At 41.2% G+C, this 20,026-nt stretch overlaps 1 protein-coding gene and 1 pseudogene across 2 annotated transcripts in view; both read left to right on the top strand.

Moving 5' to 3' along the window:
* MDM4 (MDM4 regulator of p53) overlaps window positions 1–13,727 on the top strand; it is a 34,547-nt gene extending 20,820 nt beyond the window's left edge. For both annotated transcript variants that reach the window (XM_016214981.2, XM_087827815.1), the window contains 4 exons: window positions 803–963; window positions 2,257–2,406; window positions 4,317–4,397; window positions 6,525–13,727. In XM_016214981.2, coding sequence (XP_016070467.1) covers window positions 803–963; window positions 2,257–2,406; window positions 4,317–4,397; window positions 6,525–7,097 — 965 coding nt within the window. In that variant the 3' untranslated portion in view covers window positions 7,098–13,727. The remainder of the gene's footprint in view (window positions 1–802; window positions 964–2,256; window positions 2,407–4,316; window positions 4,398–6,524) is intronic.
* Window positions 13,728–14,585: 858 nt separating this feature from the next.
* Window positions 14,586–14,936, top strand: LOC148090943 (small ubiquitin-related modifier 2 pseudogene; annotated as a pseudogene).
* Window positions 14,937–20,026: the final 5,090 nt, after the last annotated feature.

The following is a 20,026-nucleotide window of genomic DNA, read 5'->3' as shown; positions in this document are numbered from 1 at the left end:
TGTGTCTAGTGCATTGGGAGAAGAGGTAGAGGAGAAAGAAGGTAGGAAAAGGGTGAAGCGCAACAAAGAAGATTGCGTGATGGCAAAGAAAGAAAGGAGTTTCATGTGGTAGCGACAAATGTGGGTTAGTAACTGCCGTGAGTGTCATTTAGATGTAGGATATAGGATCTTTTCCTTGAAATATGTGGGGCCTTAATGTGTTTTGGATTTGCAGTATTTTTAGATTTAGATATTTTAACTCTGAAATAGCCCATCGATCCAGAAGGGACATACATATATATTTATTTGGACAACCTAGAGTTTAGTATTTTATAGCGGTTATTACTAATTGAGAAATGTCCCACAATATGTGATACCAGTGAGACTACCTTGACAACCTGGCATTTGCTTGTGTTATGTTCTGTACCAACTCCTGTCTCAAGGGTTTGGCCACTGTGCTGTCACCATTAGCAGTCCAGTGGATCAAGCCATTATCAGATACCACGCACTAACGCAAGATATTCTTTAGTTTATTACAGTGGTAGGAACGTTTAAAATGCCAGTAAATGTCATTGTTTGGATGGTTTCAGAGTTTAGATTTCTTGATCAATGATTATCTACTTCTAGTGCCATTATTGCTAATAAAGTCTAAACAGAGTAGATTTGGGCTCTGCAACTGAGATGGGTATTTGGTTTCTGATTGTTCCTACTGGGATTAAGAATTACATTTTACTTACCTTATAAGGTGATTGTAAGTATTATAAAGAGCTGATTCTTAAGGTTTGTGGACATAGTTATCATGCTTTTCGTTTGACTTCTATAGATGAAGACTTGATAGAAAATTTAAGCCAAGATGAGACATCTAGGCTGGACCTCGGGCTTGAGGAGTGGGATGTAGCGGGCCTGCCTTGGTGGTTTTTAGGAAATTTGAGAAAAAATTACACACCTAGAAGTAATGGCTCAACTGATTTACAGACAAATCAGGTAAATTTCATGTTTGAAGAGGAACTTCCTTTTTTTTCTTTTGAAAAGAGTAACATTCTTGGTTACACTTGACCACACATTACATTCTCTAAGAATTCTCATACAGCGTTGTGACTTATGCCATCTCTATGCAGATGGTGCCCAAATCTATATTGTTAGCCTTGACCTTTACCCTAAATGCCCAACTTCCATATCCAGCTGTCTACTCAACACCTCTACTTAGATGATCTGACATTTAACATGTTCAAAACAGAATTTTTTTAACCAAACACTCCTATCCAGTCTGTCCTTTTTCATAAGCCTACCTTCTACAGTTATTCCAGCCGGAATATCAAGGGGTATGGTTGATTTCTTTCAATTGATGGTCATATGTCACATTCAGGTTAGCTAGTACACCCAAACTCTAACCAACCACTTTTTATTGCTTCCACTGTCATACCCTAATTTAAGCCATCATCATTCTGCTCCTTTATCTTACTTTATATTCCCCATTGCACTTCTCACTTTGTAAAATGATTATTTTATTGTGTTTACGTATGCATTGGCTGTTTATCCCCACTGAAATGTAAGTCCAGGGCTTTTCTATTATTAACGACTCTATATTCTATTGCCTAATACCTAAAATAGCATCTGACACATAATAGTAGTTCAATGAGTATTTCTTCAGTAAATGAATGGACATATGGCAAAATAGTAAGTTGTCTCTTAGTAAAATAGCAAAGTAGTAAGTTGTAGAAAAGCATGTCATAAATGTCCATAGTTGAATGCAGAAAGAAAGTTATATTTAAAGTTGTTTAAGAATGCAGAGAGAAGGTTTGAGTTACCCTCAGTATTTCTCATATTTCTTCAATAAACAATTATTAAAGGAATATCTCACAATTAGTAGAATGTTTTCTAGGTTCTCAGTGCCACTTGTGGAAAGGAATGTAGAGAATGGATTCTATTTACTTGAGCAACTATGAGTCTAGCTTTTAAGCTTTTCAGTGCTGTTTCTCAGGTATTATACTTGATTTACTATTAAAATAAAAAATTCCGACTATTCCTAGCTTTAATAAACATACTCTCAAAATTAAAAACAAAAACAAAATCCCTTACCAGGCACCAGTACATCCATTAGCTTTTATTTACATAGTAGGTGCCAAGTAGGTATTTGTTGAATGAATAGGTATCCATTGGAGAAAGGCTAGGTGTTTGGGGATATGTGAGGACATTGAGTTTTGGGTTAATTTATGTTGGTTCAACATCTCTGATAAGCCTGACTATAAAAACTCATTATTTGTTTTTTTCTGTTAGGACATAGGTACTGCCATTGTTTCAGATACGACAGATGATGTGTGGTTTTTGAATGAGGGAGTGTCAGAGCAGTTTGGTGTTGGAATGAAAGTTGAAGCTGCTGATACTGAACAAACAAGTGAAGAAGTAGGGAAAGTGAGAGACAAAATGGTACGTTGTGGAAATATTTCGCATTGGTTGTAATTAAGTGTGTTGTATAATCTACTCAGATCTGGTGATGTGACCTATACTATACCACTTGAATTCACATAATCCACCCTACCTCTCTTTGCCTTAATATTTTTCTATATCTAATTTTAAGATTCACACTCAGTAAACCAAGGCTGCCTTAAAAATAGGCTAGGATGCCATGGGGTAAGTTCCTTCTTTGTTAGAGGCAATAATATACCCTTTTTCTGCTTGCCTAGTTTCTCATTGTGAGTTTTTTTCTTCTGGAGACCTTGTGTTGCTAACAATGCAAAGTTCTAAATGGCCACAGCAGCCTGTAGAGGGAAAAAAACCTTATTTCTTAGACATCTCAATAGCTTTCATAACCATTTTATACCCAAATGGAAGTAGACAGATGAGTTTTTCCTACGTATTAGAGATTTTTAAATAGGGTGAACGAGGGAGTTAGAATTCTGAGTACACATGATGTGAATATACCAAGATGAAAAGTCATCCAAGCATGTGTTTGATTCTCAAAATAACTGGGCAGCAGATTCCAGTGCCTGACATGGTCAAGAATCTCAGTAAATATCCACTGAATAAATAGAGCAAAAAACAGGCCTAAATTGGATCATTCTTATAATTAAGGGATTTTCATAGTAATTTGGGTTCCTGAAGGGGATATCCTATATGTTTGTGATAGGCAAATAGATGCTTGTGTTTTCTTAGACTAGTTACATGGGTAGCATTAGAAGGGAATGCAAGAGACTAGAATGAAGAGGCTAGAATGACATTTGGAAAGTTCTATAGAGAGATGGGACTTAAAATACCTAAAACTTTTGTAAGAAAGTTGCTATACAGAGGGTCATAATTGTATTATAACTGGTTTGTTCCATTTGCTGTGTCATAAAACTAGGGTTTTAATTTTTAGAATTTTAAATTCTAAATTTTATAATTTAGAAGACACTTCCCACATTTTTTTTTGTTTCCTGGTCTGTAGGCATGTTTTTATAGGACAGCCAGAGTATCACATAACTATTTGTACATTTGAATATGAAGAATAAAATTTTAAAATACTTTGTTTTCATTTTTCACATCTAAGTGCCTTGTTTTATACACTGCTTTTACAATGCCTACCTAGATTCCTAAGATAAATTTCCACATTTAATAATTTGTAGTTGTTCTACTCTAATACTGTTTTGTTTTTTTAATCCTCACTCAAGGATATTTTTTCCATTGCTTTTCAGAGAAAGTGGAAGGGAGGGAGAGAGAGAGAAACATCAATGTGAGAGAGACACGTCCATTGGCTGCTTCCTGCACTTGTCCTGCCCAGGGCCAGGGATTGAGCCTGCAACAGAGGGACATGCCCTTGGCCAGAATCAAACCCGGGACCCTTCAGTCCCTGGGCTGATGCTCTAACCACTGAGCAAAACCGGCCAGGGCTAATATTGTGTCTTAAAAAGATTTTTAGCGAGAGAGGAAGAGAGAGGGGGAGAGAGAGAGAAACGTCGATATGAGAGCAACATTGATGGGCTGCCTCCTGCACACCCCCTACAGGGGATTGAGTCTGCAACCCAGGCATGCGCCCTGACTGGGAATTGAACCAGCAACCTTTCAGTGCACAAAATGATGCCCAACCAACTGAGCCACACTGGCCAGGTCTTTTTTTCTTCTTAAATCATAAATTTGGGCACCCTCTCCCTTCTGAATGCAGAAGATATTTGGTGACCCTCTGGGTGCTAGGTGTGTACAGAATCGTTTTTGGTCTCATTTAAGCTATCTCCTTTTAAAGCGGTAATGATGGAGACAGAATGTGAGCTTTAAATGGAAGCTCTTTCATCTTTTCTGCTCTCAGGTAATAACCTCATGTGAGATAGGTAAATCTTACTAATGAGATATCTTTGCCGTCACAGGTGATTGAAGTGGGAAAAAATGATGACCTTGAGGACTCTAAGTCCATATGTGATGATACTGACGTAGAGGTTGCCTCTGAGGTACGACTCTAGTAAAGAGCTGTTTGCACCACTCATGTCTTCAGATGGTAACGTTCCAGCAGTTCACAGTGAAGAATGCCATTTCCCCCCCCTTTTTATCTACTTTTCTTGGGTGTTAAAAGATTTTGGTTTCTTTACATTTTGTTAGAAGTTTTTATTGGAATTTGAGAAGAGAAGATGAGTTGATTTAATCTTCCTACCTTGCAAAGGGATGACTTAATGCCTCTCAGTGTGCCTTTCTCCCTGCTGTAAAGACTGGACACCATGCCTTGAGTACAGTTAGTCAGAGTAGCTCTGCATTGCTTTTCCCACTAACCCCTCTGTAATGCCAAAGATGGACTTACAAGCTATCTAAAATTCTTTGTCAGGTATAAAAATTATATTTTCAATGTTTTCTTAAAAAATGGAAAATGGCTTAATTTCCACACAGATTTATATCAATGGAGGGCTAGTAAGTGAAGATTTAGTATTAAGCTTTTAGGTAACAGGTTTGGATTTGTCATCAATTGACAACTAAGGTTTAGACTCAAATGTGTTCCTTGTTTTTTTCTTTTCATGCTAGCTCTCCACTTTCCTTTTAATACTCCCCTCAGCTAACTCACTGGAAAAAGAGGGTGCTGAGGGAAGGATAAGGGGGTTGATTTTACTTTTTGCTGCTTGGGGATGAAAAATTTTAGGTTGTCTCTGTGTTGATCCCTCTCCCACCCCACTACTATTGACTGTTACAGTAATTCATTGCAAACTATCTGTGCATAGCTAAGTAATAAAGTGGAATATATTGATCCATTAAGTGTTCTTGACCATAATACAAATAGCAGAGTTAAATATTTCCATCTTCATCAGACTTCTGTGGCTACTTGGGCCCAGAAAACCTATTAGGCAAATAGACTGTATTTTATCAAGTCAAAGATGCTATTAACTTTAACAAGCCCAATTACTTTATGTATTAATAACTTATAAAGAAAAGTTGATGCCAATTACACCATGACACCATCAGTTATGGGTTCCAGATCTTTATGAATTTCCTTTGTGAGTGTTTGTGTAGTATTCATGTGAGATCTGAGGATCTTTACCCAGCACAAGAATGTTTGTTTTTTTTTAATTTTTTTTAAAAAAAAAATATATATTGATTTCAGAGAGAGGAAAGGAGAGGGAGAGAGAGAGATAGAAACATCAATGATGAGAGAGTCATTGATCGGCTGTAGCCCGCAACCTGGGCATGTGCCCTGACCAGGAATCGAACCCTGATCGCCTGGATCCTAGGTCGATGCTTAACCGCTGAGCCACGCCCAGCCAGGCAAGAATGTTTTGAGGCTCTCTGGAGAACATCCCAGTTTAACGAATGGTCATGTTCCTGCCTCTTGGTCTAGGCAATTGAGTTATGACTTCTAAACTTGAAGTGCTTGATCTCTATTCTGAAAGCAAGAAAATCAGCCTGTGTCACACTGATCCTATCAAAGCCAGGCAATTATCCACATTAAATGCTCTGGACTTGTTCCAGGTAGGTGCCTTTGAATTAAGCAAGGCATGTAAAATTTATTGAGCTGTAGTATCTCCTGATTTGAATATGGAAAAGTAGGAAAAAATTTACTTGGCATTCAAGGACAAGAACATTCATTTTTCAGAGGGTGTGATTTAGGCGTACAACTAGCTACCTATGATCCTGAGAGCAGTGAGAAAGCATGAATAAATTTAGAAGTTTTTAAATCTCATGATTGTAGTTTTTTTGTGTGTGCCAGATTTTATAACATTTCTTAAATAGTAGGAAAGAATAACAGAGTAGTATCTCTTCATTCTTTAGCCACTGAATTTGAGAGGGAGTTGTGAAAAGGGAAATGACCTAAAAAGAAGGCAGTGGGGAAAAGCAAACAATGTAAATGCCACTCAGACTAGAAAACCAAAATAATTAACTTTTTAAAAGATTGCTATATCACATTTTGGCTTGAATGGGCAATTGTGTCACTATCAAAGTGGCTGTACAACTTATTTTAATTCTAGGCTAGGTCTTTGGGGTGGACTGTCTGGGCTCTCACTGGTGAGATGATGAGAATTTGGCCTACCCTCCCCTTTTCTTAGCATCGTGTTCTCCACTGAGTGAGTATTAATTGGCTGCACTTACCTTTGTAGGATGAGTGGCAGTGTACTGAGTGCAAGAAATTTAACTCTCCAAGCAAGAGGTACTGCTTTCGGTGCTGGGCCTTGAGGAAGGATTGGTATTCAGATTGTTCTAAGTTAACCCATTCTCTCTCCACGTCTGATATCACTGCCATACCTGAAGAGAAGGAAAAAGAAGGAATTGATATCCCTGACTGCCGAAGAACCATATCAGCTCCAGTTGTTATACCTAAAGATGTATATAGAAAAGAAGAAAACCCCAAACTCTTTGATCCATGCAACTCGGTGGAATTCTTGGATTTGGCTCACAGTTCTGAAAGTCAAGAGACCATGTCAAGCGTGGGAGGACAATCAGCTGGCCTTTTTAAACAGAGAGCAGTTACAGGAAATGGGGAGGATTGCCGGAATCTTTTGAAGCCATGTAGTCTATGTGAGAAGAGACCACGAGATGGGAACATCATTCATGGAAGGACGAGCCATCTTGTTGCTTGTTTTCACTGTGCCAGAAGATTAAAGAAGGCTGGGGCTTCATGCCCTATTTGCAAGAAGGAGATTCAGTTGGTTATAAGGGTTTTTATAGCATAGCTGTGAATCAGTGAATTAGAGAAATAATAAGAGGGCCAGGGCACGTATTCAAAATGTCAGTAGTGAGCATCTCCACTCATTGTGACCCATTATTTATTCATATAAGCATTGTAATTCAGGACAAATGAGTTCTTTAGAACTAGATCATTAATTTGGGGACTCGAATTAATGTGAAAAGATTTATTAGTCACTTCATTCTACCTTCAGAGATGAGGATCTGGGCCGTGGCCAGTGTCACTCAGTTGCTTGGAGCTTTGGGACACATACCCAGTTTTCGGATTTAATCCCCATTTGGGGCACATACAGGAAACTGATCCTTGTTCCGCCCTCACATCCATGTTTCTCTCTCTCCCTCTTTCTCTCTCTCTAATAAAAAAAATCCTTGGGTGAGGGGAAAAAAAATGACCTGGGAGGGAGCAGCTGCCAGTGCAGACAAAAGTATGTTCGCTCGTTTATTTACTAAATGACTTGAAGATTAACCTTTCTTTAGTTTATTTTTTACTCTTATTTTTTGTTAGGGCATGTTTAGTCACAGTTGACATTCAATATGTGTATATTTTATATATATATATTTTAAATATCTTTTATTGATTTCAGAGAGAGGAAGGGAGAGGGAGAGAGAGAGAGAAACATCAGTGATGAGAGCCGTCACTGATCGGCTGCCTCCGCATGACCCCGACTGGGGATCAAGCCTGCAACCCGGGCACGTCATGCCCTGACCAGGAATCGAACTGCGATCGCCTGGATCCTAGGTGGATGCTCAGCCTCTGAGCCACACCCTGCTGGGCGACATTCCATGTTATATTAGCTTCAGGTGTACACCATAGTGGTTAGATATATAATTTTTGAAGTGATCCATTCTCCCTCATAAGCCTAGTACCTGCCTAACGCCGTTCATACTAAATAACAGTATTATTGACTGTATTCCTTATGTTGTACTTTGCATCCTGTTAGGGAATGTTCTTAGGCATCCTCACCCAGGTGGCTATTAGAAACATAGTAAAGCTGACAGTGAAAAAAACAATTCAATTAGTTAAGTTACATAGTGCTGTAGATCACTTTATGTTCACAGTCAGGCTTCATGATTCAGAGCAACCAAAAGAAAAGTCTTAAGAAACAGATTTCTTCCATGTGTGCCTAGAATAATGCTGTCAAACAGTTTTTGCTAGCAGACTCCTAAAATAAGTTTGAAAGTGTATATATAATTTTTTGCACATTTTAAAAATTAGGGTATAATTAGCGAACAGTAGTATTCCCTTCTGTGGACATCTGAGTGGATATCTGTGGACAACTACCCAAAATGAGCTCTAGAAGAACATTTCTGTTACCTCAGAATATTCCCTTGGGCCTCTTTCCAGGCAGCCCCTCTACCAGTTCATGATTCTCACCCTAGATTAGTTTGCCTTTCTGCATACGTTTAATGGGACATCTAAATTTTAAGAATAAATTTCAGTACTAACAGAGGGTGTACTGTACCCAGTATGTTCTATATGTGCTTTAGAGATTTTTATCAAAGCCTTGGAGCAGCAGGTTTAGCTGATTGAATTTGTAGAAAATGTTCTGTCATATAAACGGGCAAAGCCTGTTCTCATAAAGTTAATCAGCCAAATCAGATTTAATGTTCAGTCAAAAAATGTTGGACTGTTTTTAATTCAAAAAACGTTTCTGGCACAACCTTCTCAATTACAGTTCTAAGATAGAAAAATAAGGCTAGAATTTTTATACCTACACAGCTCTCTTTGCTTTACTCTGTCCTCTTTTGAGAGTTCTCTGAGGTTTTTCTGGTTTTTGGCATTGTGAGGCAATGCCCCATAGTAAGATTCTATATGGGTGAGAGGCAGTCTTTTGAAAATGGAGTATGGCAGTTGTGAAAAGGAAAGTAATTAAAGAGAAGTGTTTGACCTGAACAGTCTTTATCTGAGGACGTAAATCTTTGGACAATACATATGGTAACTAAGGATCTTTAGATTTCCTTATAGATATCCCTATCTGCTTTTCCCACGGAAAAAATCTTGGTCTATGCCCAGGAGTAGCAGTATGTCAGTTTGAAGAGAAAGGCCCTATAATTATCAAATGTAAGAATCTTAAGAATCGGCTACATTATTTGTTTTAAGAGGTCAGCTTACACAAACACCCCAGTCCCTATCCCCTTCCTCAGAACACAAACATACGCACTGACCCTGAGGTCTGGGCCAGGGATTTCCATTTGAACAGGTGCTCCTGAAAGCCGATGCCAGTGGGCCACAAACCACACTTTTGGAAGCCTTGCCCTTAAAGATTTTCTAGGTATAGGAAGTAGAGTAGATTCCCTTATTTAGCATTATATTTAATTTCTAACGGCATAAATTTTGTTAAAGAATTTTAAACCTAGGGCACACTCAACCCCTTTTTTTGCACTTGAGGCTAAAGGTCAAACGACTTCTGAAAGTCACAGAGCTAGTATTAGAATCCAACCAAACTATAAATCATACTTGTTTCTCATTATTTGTTAAATATTTAAATGATGGTGCTTTGTTGAATTTGGAACAACCAATGACCTTAAAATACTGGAGACTATGGCTTGGCAGCCAGAATTGGGCTTTAGAGAGAAGAGTGGTTTTTAACACCTTTTCCCAAAAGAGAGGAGGCCAGTAAATGTCAGGCTTTCTTACATAATCATTAGTCCTCCCGATGGGAGGGCAAGTAAAGGTGGCAGAGGAACCTGAAGCATTTCCTCCAGTATTGCTCCTTCTCCATGATGCTGCTCAGAGATCTGCCTTTCCACTAGGGACGGGGTTTCCCCCCAGTAAATGAGTGTAAGATTTTGTTGGGCTATGGTAAATGTTCTAAATCTTCAGAAAGTTAAATTACTTTCTTGCCTATTTCTACCCCATTACTCTTTTAATACCAGTTTGAAAGTCTCAATTTTATTTTTCCCAGGCAGGTGTTTTCGCAGGTGATAAGAGAGGCAGGCAGGGTTGGAGACCTGCACTAGAACCCTGTGACTCTCCTTATGTAAAGTTGCAATTTTTTAGAAAACTTAAAAAAAAACCTTAAAATTTTATTTGTGCTTATCGATAGTTGATGCTAATTTTGGTACATCCTTGCACAGAATCCTCAGGCTATTTAGTTTTCCCCCTTTTGCCTTTGTTCACCTGAGTTTTTCACTGTTCCAATTAGTACTAAGTACTTTGAAGATCCTTGAGCCGTGTGTGAGCTGAAAAGAGAATAAACCTACACTTGGGTTTACTGTACCAGGCTTACTGTACCTCTGTGGAGCCCTTTGAATTACTGAAAAGGTGACAGAGAAGTGTATCTGCAGAAAGAGGTAGACCATATTTTTTGGTGCCTTATCTGAAATCCAAGATCCTGCTTCTGCAAATGTTTTTTTCCTTCATCTAGGATCCTTAGTCAGTGTCTTCTGGGAGTATAGCATAGGAAGTAGAATTCCGGATTTCTTGAGGGTAGAATGGTTAGGGATCCTTAAAAGGGCTGAATAGTGCTGTCGGAGCCATTCTTTGTGTGCAGAAGCTTTGGACCATCTTGATCTCCTTTAGATTTTGTTCTTTTCTCAGTGCCACTCCGGTACAGATACATTTTACTCACTGCCACTAATGCAAGGCATTCGTATTTGAAATATTCATAATTCCAAACACTACCATTTATCTTTTAGTTGTACTGAGCGTGTTCACGTGCCCTGGCATGTTGGAAACAGTAGCGGTTTACTCCTGTTTTTCAGCATCTCTGGTTTGTCTTTGTCTCCCCCTTTCACTCTCATATCTTCATTGGGATGTTAAATTATATGGTCTCTGTAGTAGGCCTTGCTTGAGTGAAATCCTGATTGAGAGGAAAGGGTCTGTTTAAGTGTCAGTGGAGTTCATTGTTTCTGTTGTATCACGCCAGACACTTGTGATTTATGAAATCATCCGACGTTAGCATCGCATTTCTTGTTTTTGTTATTTAAGTTAATATTTATGATCATGTTGTCCTGGACAAAAAGTTCAGAGCATCAATGATGAAGCGTTACAAAAACAAATTTCTGGATTATAGTTAAAAATGTCTACTGTCCTTTCATATTAGCTCATTATACTTGCACTGTACTGATATTTGGTATGCTTCTGTATTTGATACTTAAGTCAGACTTTATAAGAACATTATACCACGCCTCTAAACTGATATAACCATTTCTCCACAGTTCGTCCCTGGAGTATCATTGATTCCCAATCCTAGGCTTGAATAATGGACCGATATCCAACCGTGCTAGCTAGCCTCTAACCTGCCATGAACTTCTCTCATGCAAAACAGAATCACTGCCAAGCATTTGAAATATGCATTTGTGTTTTAATAATTTATATATGTTTAGATGTATATAATGCTTTGTAAAACATTATTTTGTTTGTAAGAATTTATTTTTAAAGGTCATGATCATTTGTAGCTTTTTAAATGCCGATTCAATGCACTGTTGCTTCCTTTGGAAAGTCGTTAATAAGAACTTGGTAAATGATAGGTCTTGAGTTCTATAATGCTATTATAGTGTTACCTCTTGGCTCTCTTTAGAAAGGAGGAAACTTGTTAACCAGCTATTTGATTTTTATTCTACAGAGAGTTATGTGAACTGAAAGAATATGGCTTTAGATACTGTGAATCTTGTTTTCTGTTTAGTAAAATATCTGCTTAAATTGTTCAGTCCCATGTCCTAACGAACTCATATTGATGGTTCTCCCATTCATGGGTGTACATGTGTGCACACACAATGTCAAGGCTGATAATACTTTTGCTAAAAAGTGGCTATAGATTAGAAATTAGCTGTGTTTAAAATCTGCACTTCAGAGGTCAAGGAAGCTGCATGCTCTTTCCTGTGCCAAAAGTAAAAAGTACACTGTTTACAAATGTCTGGAATTTTGCACTGCCGTAGGGTGTGTGGAGGTTACTTTGCTGGAATTTCCAAGATTTGTAATTAGTGGAGTTGTGGTTTAGCAAATGAGGAGAAATATTCAGGACCCTAAATTGGAAATGAGTACCTGGCAGAGTGGTTCAAATGCCTCCCCATACCTAATTTGGGGACAGTTTTTCCAGATTGCGTTGACATGTCCTTCCTGTTGACAGCTTTCATTGTTTGTCAGTGCTATATTCTTGTATAGGAGCCACCAGATCTTTTTCCTTCTGTGGGAGAATGTCCCGTAAGCATTTTAAGATCTTTTGATGCAATGAACATGCAGTCCCAACTAATACTGTTCTTGGTGAATGTGGCATTGTTAAAGAAAATGTAATAAATCTATACTTGGATTTACTGTACCTCTATCAAGAGCTTTTTGAATGACTGAAAATGTTACAGAGAAAGAGTCGTATCTCAGAAAAGATAGTATTTCTTGGTAGCTTATCTGAAATCCCAGGTGCTACTTCTGCAGATAGTTTTCCTTCCTCCAGAGTCCTCTGGGAGGATAGCACAGGAAGTAGAATTCCTCATTTCTTGGGGGTAGAATGTGGCAGGGATCATAAAAAGGGCCAAATAGTGCTATCTGTCAGCAGTTCCTTTCTTAGAACAGTGGTTGGAATTTGGCAAATGCTTTATTGAAAATTGGCATCATAATATCGAGAGTTTATCAGTGCATATAATGTCTTATCCCAAGGCGTTATGGGTTTTTGTTCTTGTTTTAGCAGTGACTAGTTTGCTGTCAGTTCCCCTCATTCCTCCCATGGTATTTTTCCCTTGGCATTCAAAGCTATTCTCCACTCTTGGAAGTTTTACACCAAAGGCCTCTGTGTACCACATCTTTAGATAAGATTCCTCTTTCTCAGTCAGTCCCAGGGAATGTTTCTGTTGCAGGGAGTTGGTGGATTCTAGCAATGAGGAAGGGAAGCTGTGACATCAGAGCTACCGATGCCACAACAACTTGTGGCTGAAGTTTTTGGTGTGTGTCATGGGGGAGCGGGTGGTTAAGCTTCCATGTCTCAGCACAAGAAATTGAGGTCAGCCTTCCTTCTTCTCCAGGACGTTTATGTTTTCCCCTCTAGTTGGCATTGGTTTTTCACTTTCTTTTAAATGACAATCAAAAAATCATTTTTTTTTCTTTCTTCTTTCCCCCTTACAAAAGTAGTAGAGAATGTATTCAAAGGGGAATGAAATGTTTTTTTGCCCTTTGGCACTTGGCAAGGTAGGGGTCCTATGCAGCCTGGGAATGGGACTCTTAAGTTTATAGCTAGACACTCTTAAGTGCCTCGCAGAGATAAGGAGTGAGATTATCCCACTACTGTGAGTCCAGTCTTGACCTTTTTACTGCTCAGTTTTTCTCATCCATAAAATAAGTACATGTAACTCCCCTTTGTGCCTCAGAGTTTGATGTGGGATTAAGCGGGGGGAGCAACTTCACCTCTAATTGCTTTGAATGAGATATTTGAAATGTTAAGCCCTTGGTAGACAAAGCTCTGGGGCTTCATAAAGTGGAAGAAAATGGTGATTTGGAATAGCTTCGAACAGTGGCCAGCTCGCTGGAGGAGAAAGGAGACCGCACGTGTTCCAGTCTGTTCTTTATAAGTGCTGCTAAGGTAGCTTTGTGTCTTTTTGGTGTTTGCACTATGTAATGCTTTTAATGCCTGTTGATTCTGTTGTGCTTTTTTGTAAAAAAATGTAATAAATAATTTTCATTTTGACATTTTGTGGTGTCATTATTGGGGAGATATGTAATTTTGTATATAGCAAAATCTCATTTTCTGTTTTTACATACAGTCTTTGGTCTGACTTGGGGACCAAAATGATAGCTTTTGCCATAGAAATTGTTATATCCAAACAACAACTTTTGATATTTCCCCCCAGTTAGCTATAGAGTAATTATATTTCATTTTTAGGTTCCCAACCCTGAAGGAAACTTCACAATTTTGCAGAGTATTTTTTAACATTGAGCTAGCTAGTGAATTGTGGAGTTTTTTTTTTTCTCCCACTAGAGACCTCGAGAATTAGAGAATAGAGTACCTGCATGTCTGGAGTGATTTAAGGCAAGCCCTCTCTAGGCACAAGTGTGTCCCTAACTCTTCTGAGCCCATGCTTATATCAACCTGTCCATGCTTTTTGCTATTGAGATTTTAGATGGCGAGATGATGATTATATGCCTTTTTGAAAAGTGAATGAGATTTAAGAAATCTCAAACGATATTTTATGTTCACTTTGAGGAGCTACATTGAAGGCACTGGTCTGTTGTCTTCAGGGTCTGTTCTTTGGAGGGATATCAAAGGAAGGTGAACCTGCCCACAAAGAGCTTGCTGGCCCACCTGCTTTTCAGAGGCCAGTCCCTTATCACTAGGGCCGCTAAGGTGAGTGAAGAGCCTGGTCAGCTGTCCTGAGCTTATGGCCAACACATAGTTGCAGATTGGTGCTCACTGCACAACTTTTGGAAGCACCCTTCCTAGGCCATAGGAATGACCACCTAAGCTCCTGGTGCTGCTTATGTGCTCATATGGGGCAAATCTGGTACCTCTTGTGAGGCGGCTGCTGAGGAGACACCAGTGCCCGCCATGGTGGACAAAAAGCGCAGGGAAGGAGTTGAGACTGAGCACGAGGGTCATGTTAATTTGAAGGTGGTGGGTCTGGTGCGGTTTGAGATTAAGGTACACGCCACAGAGCAGCTACTAATGAATGACAGCCTATTGTGAAGGACAGGGTTTGTGGATGGAGCAGATCAGGTTCCGATTTCCCGGGCAGCCAATCAATGAAACTGCCACTGCACAGTTGGAAGGGAGCATGAAGGTACAGGTGATGTGTTCCAGCAGCAGACAGGAGGTGTCTGCTCAAAGGGGAACTGCTGCTTGCTTCCAGACGAGAAGACACTGTCCATTAGAAAACTGCAGTTTGGTTCCATATCCTGAATGCGTTATTCTTTCACGCTTCCCCTCCCCTTGCCTTTATTGTACGTACATAAAGTGACTGGTGTATGTGCACAGCATTTGCATTTAAACTAAATGGCCAATGGTATGTTTGGATCGCCATCAAATGGAGATGGGATGGGGAAAAGTACTGGTTCTGTGAAAATACGCCCTTTCCCCATTTAGGGACATGCTCATTCAGCTCTTTATATCCAATATGTTATTTTGCTTAAAAACAACAACAAATCCCCCAAATCCTTGCATACCTTGTTCAATTGGAGAATTTTAATTTTTTTTTGCTTTTTCCAGTAGAGCCCTTGAAAATTAGAGAATATACAGTACCTACATGTCTAAAGTGATTTAAGGCAAGCCTCTAGGCACAAGTCTGTACCTAACTTATTGCAAAACCAAGGACAATTTTGTAACTACGAAGCTGCTACATATAGGGCAATCTGTCTAGGGATAAATTACTCTAAAAGAAATGAATCCTAGATTGTTTCCCTTCAAGTCAAGCTTCTTGTTTAGATAAATTTCTTGTTTAAAATGAAAACAGAAAGAAATGATATGTAGTATACTCCTGCGTGAGGAGGCCCTGGGAGTGTGGAGGGGTGTGGGATACTGGAAATAGCAGAGATAGCATTTTAAAAATGAAAAACAGGAGGAGCATTAGAGGCAAGGATGAGGCCAGCTTCCTTGTGACACAACCCTTTAAGGTCCTTTTTAATGATCCCAACTGCATGGAATGTTTCCTGGGGTTTTGCATTCTGCTCATCTTGATGCTGCAGATTCATCATCTGTGTGGAAGGCAGCCTTCAGGCCAGAGGAAGGCAAGCTGAAACGAGTGGCAGTAGCAAATTGCCTAGTAAGTGTGTGTTTGCTAGAATTCGCACAAATCCAGCCTTTAAAGGTATAAAAAGAATTAGTGCTACTAGAAAGATTTCAGGTCATTACAGGCTCGGGGATCTAGGGAAAGCCTTGTTCCGTATGTCCCCAACCCTGAACTCACTTGATGAAGTTTTCCTTTTCCTTGCTTTCCTCTTCAAAATAAAGGACAGGAGTTAAATTCCTCCACTAAACTTTTGTTGATAGGCGCCAGAACTTGCTCGGTGCTGGGAATACCACAGTGACTAGGGGAGCTCCCTCAGGTAGCCCATGGTCTAGCCGTGGACTTAGGGACAAAGGACTTGCCACATGGGCCAAGGGAGCAGCAAATGAGAGACCTGCAGGAGAGAGGGGCTTGTTTGGAGGACAGGTTCCAGGTAACTGGACCGTGATCGGAGGTGGGGCTGGGGTGTTGAAGGGGCCGATGATGAGGTGATACGCCAGCCTGATTGACTTGAACCTTACGCTGAAGACAGCGGAGAAGCACTGAAGGATTAAGCAGGGGTGCGACGTGGCCTCGTTTGCATTTTTGAAAGATCATTCTGGTTGTGGCATCAAGACTGTTCCGGCCAGAACAATGAGGCTGTGGCAGCAATCTGCGCTGTAAATAAATGATAGTACTCCTAAGTAATGCCAGTGGGCCGGGAAAGTGATAATAGACGACATTTACTGAACGCTTAGTGGGTGCTGACTTACCTATTATCCCATGAGCTATTTAAGGCGTAGGGAAATTAATAACCTGTCCAAGGTAACTAAGGATCGCAGTCAGTCAGTGATTAAAACCATTGTGTCTGAGTCAAAAAACCCCCAAAAGAAGTAACTTGGGTGTGAGAGAAATCAAAGTGGAGTAACAGACGCGAATGCGGGTGTGGAAAGGGAGGAGGCACGGATGGCTTGGGCAGGCGGATGTGGGGGAAAGAACAGGAGTTTGGTGGCGGCGAGGCAGGAAAAATGATGGGCTTCATTTGGATGTGTTGGCTTCGTGCATATGGGAAGATCCAGATGGAGCCGGCGCTCAGGAGAGGCGTGGGCTGTAAATACTAAGTACCTCTTCTGTGCCCTGTACTTTCTAGGCACTGGGGACACAGCGGGGAAGGTGATGAGTGTGGCCCGTTTTCTGGCCTTAGGAAAACAAACTAGTTAACACCGACTATTCGTGCAGTGGATGCGTTGGGAGGACCCTGGCTGCTATGAGAGGTGTAGATGCGGGGCCTCATTCAGGCAAGAGTTTAGGGTCACCCTCTTCACAGAAAGGGGGGCAGGATAAGAGTCAGGTGAGGGGAAGAGTGCCACAGATGAGAGAAAGTACACAAAGGCCGAGGTGAGGAAATAACGGCATCTGGGAAGACTGCAGAGGTCCGCGTACTGAAAGCACCCAAGGGGAGAGTTGAGTGTTTTAGGGGAGGTAGTTGGGATAAGCGTTTGAAGGGAGTGCAGAAGGTCTGAAAGGCGCTGGAGAAGAGGGAGAACAGAGGGGAATTTTTTTTTTTTTTTTAATGTTTTTATTGATTTCAGAGAGAGGAGGCGAGAGGAAGAGAGAGAAACATCAGTGATGAGAGTCATTGATCGGCTGCCTCCTGCACGCCCCCTGCTGGGGGTCGAGGCCGCAACCCGGGCATGTGCCCTGGCTGGGAATTGAACTGCGATCTCCTGCATCCTAGGTTGATGCTCAACCGCTGAGCCACACTGGCTGGGCAAGACGGAAAACTTTGGTAAGAAATGCCTGAGACTGTCTCATCTCTATACCAGGCTTTCACAACCTCAGCACTATCGACATTGCGGGTTGGAAAATTCTCTGTCGGGGGAGGGTGTCCTGTGCATTGTAGGATGTTCAGCATCCATGGGCTCTTTCCACTAGATGCCAGTAGCACAACCCCTCCCCCTCACTGCCATTGGTAAGAATCAGCATGTGTGCAGACACTGGCAAATGTCACATAAGGAGAAAGTTGCCCCTGGTTGTAGCCCAGCTGCTGAGGGCTTTGGGAGAAAAATCATACAATTGCAGATTCATGTCCTGGCCCTGGGTTCCCAGTTCTGCCTGGTTCTTCTGTTTTCCTAACAGTTGAAGTGATGGCTCTAACCTAGAAGACTTAAAATAAGGGGAGAGTGAAGACAGGTTACTTCTCTATGCTTCCAGTGCCTCATGGGATAATAGACGTCAGGCCAGCACCCAGTGAGTGTTGGGTAAAGGTTATCGTCATTATTTCCAGGAGGGGTTGGTAGGAAATGGAAAGCCTTAATGAAATGGAAAGAATGGTGTTAGGAGTGGGTGGACCAAGAACAGAAAGGACAGGGCGCTATGTTCTGAGAGAAACTGATGTTCTGATGAAAGACTTCAAAGATTGTGGGAGATTGTGCTGTCTACTGGGCCTTGGAGAGGACTGTGCTTCCTGCCCTACTGGCGGCAGCTTGTCAGTGAAATGTGAGTAGAAACGAGGTGTGTTGCTTCTGAGCAGAAGTTCAGGGACTGTTGCGAGGGTCAGTCAATGCTCTTTCCCCTCAGTATAAGTTTATCCCAGAATGGGGCTGCTCCTTCAGCTTGGCCCCAAGGTTGACAAGGACAGGGAGCAGAGCTACAGCTGTCCTGCTGGGCAGAGAAACAAACACTTTATTGGAAGCCACTGAAATCTGAGGGTTTGTGACCACATTGTAACTTAGTCTAAGATGCCCAGTACCGAGGTGGAGCAATCCCAGGTGAGGGCAAGTGCCAGGCATGGCACTGAGCGAGCGGTTGTGGGTGGGTGGTTGAAGACATGGAGTTGAAATTCTTTGTTGAGGGGGCCAGTGACGGTCCCATGAGCCTAGGGTTGGATGCGTCATTCATGATGTGATATCACCCAGGCTTGGCAGGGCCATAGGAACCCAAAGTCTATAATGAAAGAGGGGAAGTATCGGAAGGTCAGCAAATGACACAATCAAGGAGGAGTGAAGAGAAGTCTTGGTCTTGAGTCTCACAAGAGCAGAGATTTATGTGTAGAGGGGTGATGTCTGGGCGCAGGACAGGGGTGGCCTATCTCCTTGCTGAAGGTCCGGGAGGTGTGGGGAAAGGACTCACAAGATTCCTGGGGGGGAAGCCAGGTATCCTTTAAAGCAAAGAAGTGGGGGAAAGAGAAGTTTGTGGATGCAGCCAGGGGGATGTTTACCATGAAACAGAATTAACAGAGTAGTTCATAACTTGTGTGGGGTCAAGAGGTGGCTGCTCTGGATCCTCTCTCCAGAGAAAGGATATGTACACATGGAACATTTTGTATGCAAACCCAAAAAACTTGTATACCCCCTAAAGCCCTCTGTGGGCCCTAGGTTAAGAGCCCTGTTATAGAGCAGCATCTCTCAACCCAGGCAAGCATCACAATCACCTGGGGGGCTTTGCCAGCAGATCAGTAGGCCCCCTTTCCAAAGGTTGCAGCCAGTAGGTCTGGGTGGGGCCCAAGCATCTGCATTTCTGTCATGTTCTTAGGTGACTCTGGTGTTGCTGGCCGAGGAACCACACTCCGAACCACTGCTGTAGTCAGACTGTGACAGAAAGTGTGGGGAGGGAGAGGAACAGCAGGAAATTGCTAGGAAGATCATGGGGATAAAGATGGAATTGTTTGTTCTACTGGGCTCCTAAATTTCAGCCAGGCAAATACTCAAATGTTCCTGCCACACACACAGAAAACCTTTCAATGTGGAAAAAAGGGAGAGAGGAGTGAGCACTCGTTTCGGGTTTAGGGCAAGGTGTACAAAAAAAAATCTTTATGTTAACCATGTCCTTACATGTCATTTTCTTCAACACCCTTACTTTAAAAAGAGGGGAAGTGACAAGCATTGCTCGACTTACTGACCATCTTTCCTCTTCTCCCTCTTGGGCTCTCTCCCCTTGATCAGTAACCTTTTAAAGAATCACTAGCAGGGCCCAGCCGGTGTGGCTCAGTGGTTGAGGTCTACCTATGATTCAGGAGGTTCGATTGCTGGTCAGGGCACATGCCTGGGTTGCGGGCTTGATCCCCAGTGGGGGGTGTGCAGGAGGCAGCTGACCAATGACTCATCATTGATGTTTTATCTCTCCCTCTCCCTTCCTTTCCCTGAAATCAATAAAAACATATTTAAAAGAAATCACTAGCAGGAAATAAGCCTGAATTTGAATCAAGTTAAAGTTGTGTGAAACTTCTGGCACACTAAACTGGGAAATCTTTTTTTTTTAAAAAATATATCTTTTATTGATTTCAGAG

The sequence above is a fragment of the Miniopterus natalensis genome, chromosome 19 (assembly GCF_054644295.1).
Source record: "Miniopterus natalensis isolate mMinNat1 chromosome 19, mMinNat1.hap1, whole genome shotgun sequence".
NCBI lineage: Eukaryota > Metazoa > Chordata > Mammalia > Chiroptera > Miniopteridae > Miniopterus > Miniopterus natalensis.
This window is presented reverse-complemented; position numbering and strand designations above follow the sequence as displayed.